We start from the raw sequence: 2,624 nt of genomic DNA on the forward strand, positions 1-2,624 counted from the left end.
TAATTAAGTCCAGATATGAGTCACTGAAGCCATGGGAATGGGTTACTTCAGGCTCAGAAAGAGTTATTTTAAAGTTAGCAGTCCAATGTAAAGTGCAAAGCAGAATTGGTGTGCTCTAGAGAACAGCATCTAACATGTACCAGCATCAGATATCTTTGTTTTTATAAAGTATGAAAAGCACAGTGATGGCCACAAGGAGATGAATGTCCTCAAAGAGAACGGGAGACACAGGACAGCTTCTTACTGGCAAAGTGTGCAGGCAGAAAGACAAGGCAGAATCATCTTTGGAACAGGATCTGAAATACCCACACACAAAAATGGGTACCACTTTACAATAAGGCTCCCCTTTATAGATGCTAATAATAGTTTATAGCTATATTATTAATTAATTTGTAAATGCTTTATAAACCATTATTAATGGTTTATTATGCATTAGTTAAGGGTGAGAAAGAGGAAAAAAACTGACCGGTTTCTTGCCAAATAGTGAGCCAAATGTGTTCACCTATATATTTCATCTAGAGTTGCTATATTAAACATTTTAGACTAAGTTACTATCCTGTAAGCACAATCAGCATTTGTAAACATATTTTTTATCATATAAAATTGTACTTCAGAAATGCATTATAAATATCCACAACTATCAATCGGAGCTTTGTTGTAAAGTGTAAAGCATAAAACCATTTATTAATGAATAATAAGCATTTATAAATGCCAAATGGGAGCCTTATTGTAAAGTGTAAAGCATAACACCATTTATTAATGACTACTAAACATTTATAAATGACAGAAGATAGCTTTGTCGTAAAGTTTAAAACATGTCAACATTTATTAAGGACTAATAAACATTTATAAATGCCAAATGGGAGCCTTATTGTAAAGTGTAAAGCATAACACCATTTATTAATCACTAATAAACATTTATAAATGACAAAAGATAGCTTTGTCGTAAAGTTTAAAACATGTCAACATTTATTAATCACTAATAAACATTTATAATTGCCAAAAGTGAGTCTTAAATGTATAATGTCACCATTTATAACACTTAGACCTAAATTACAATCAGTGCTTGAAATAACATTTAACTACTGTCAAAATTGGCAATGTATTGTAAGAGTAACACATGTAACATTAAATGTGTTTTTTAAAACACCAAACAGTCACACACTCCAAAAAAAGTTCATGCCAGACTGGTTCAAACTGGAAATATTTTTTGTATGTCCTTAAATAAGCGTCCCAGTGGTCCATCAGGGTGTCGCGAACCAAGCCAAGATGACCACTCAAGAACCATCAGGTGTTCCTCCAGCAACTTCTCAGTGCGATTTCCTCTTAGTCTACGGACATGTCCTTTGATGGTCATCCAAGCCCTTTCGATATGCTGTGTATGACTGCCAGATTGAGGATCTACAAACCACCTGCTGTGATTTACAGTGTAATGTCTGTACCCTATGTTTGTCAAAACATTCTTGTAGGCTCTCCACTCATCACTTATAATGGCACTACCCAACTTAACATGCTGTCTGATCAGAGGAACAAGGTGGCGCCTTGATCGTTTTTCAACAAGTTTTAACACGAGCCTTCGCCTTTTGTCTTTAATTCCCATCATTCCAAATACCCATTTCTTCCTTTTCCATGCATTTCCAAAGCGTCCACGTGCATACTGAAAACAAAAAGAATAAAATTAAACAGAATTAAAATGAAAAAGAATAAAATTAAATATCTACAAAGAAACATTCAAAAAGATGGTTGCTTCTACTAATTTTTTTTACTTATGGTAAAGGTTTCCATGTTTAGAGGACACAGTCAGATCTGCATTGATTCTAACAAACCTGTCTGAGAGTTTACCAACCTTTCGCTGATGACGGAGACAGCTTTCATCTATAACCACAAATTCTCTGTCACCACCAAGACGGTGTCCATTGTTTATTCTGTGTCTTTTAATTGCACGTATACAAACATGCCGAATGTGTCTTGCCATGCTACTTAGTGTTCTGGAGCTGCCAGCCACTTCATCATCGATCATATCTATTTGTCTGAGCCTGAGCCCTTGTGAAAATCTGTGATAGAAATTGAGGCAATTATTACTTACTGAGGCCCTAATTTTATTTCACAAGTCTCGTATTGGTGTTCAATTATGAAAGGTGCATTGCTATTAATGTCTACATCTACATATACCTGTAAATGAACTTCATCCAACTGAAAAGAGATGTTTTTGATTTCTCAAAGAGGGAGCCAGTTCTAATTGTTCTGGAAACATTTATTAAGGACTAATAAACATTTATAAATGCCAAATGGGAGCCTTATTGTAAAGTGTAAAGCATAACACCATTTATTAATGACTACTAAACATTTATAAATGACAGAAGATAGCTTTGTCGTAAAGTTTAAAACATGTCAACATTTATTAATCACTAATAAACATTTATAATTGCCAAAAGTGAGTCTTAAATGTATAATGTCACCATTTATAACACTTAGACCTAAATTACAATCAGTGCTTGAAATAACATTTAACTACTGTCAAAATTGGCAATGTATTGTAAGAGTAACACATGTAACATTAAATGTGTTTTTTAAAACACCAAACAGTCACACACTCCAAAAAAAGTTCATGCCAGACTGGTTCA

At 34.0% G+C, this 2,624-nt stretch overlaps 1 protein-coding gene across 1 annotated transcript; it reads right to left on the reverse strand.

Annotated features, from left to right (window-relative positions):
- Positions 1 to 1,135: 1,135 nt before the first annotated feature.
- Positions 1,136 to 2,246, reverse strand: LOC146717106 (uncharacterized). The gene is made up of 3 exons (XM_085465354.1): positions 2,173 to 2,246; positions 1,847 to 2,054; positions 1,136 to 1,657 (listed from the first exon to the last, which is right to left on the reverse strand). The coding sequence occupies exons 1-3, from the start codon at positions 2,187 to 2,189 to the stop codon at positions 1,193 to 1,195; spliced, it is 690 nt and encodes a 229-aa protein (XP_085321480.1). The 5' UTR covers positions 2,190 to 2,246; the 3' UTR covers positions 1,136 to 1,192.
- Positions 2,247 to 2,624: the final 378 nt, after the last annotated feature.

This window comes from Copadichromis virginalis, linkage group LG2 (assembly GCF_057382275.1).
Source record: "Copadichromis virginalis isolate Kocher_CV1m ecotype Utaka linkage group LG2, C_Virginalis_male_GT1.1, whole genome shotgun sequence".
Classification (NCBI taxonomy): Eukaryota; Metazoa; Chordata; class Actinopteri; order Cichliformes; family Cichlidae; genus Copadichromis; species Copadichromis virginalis.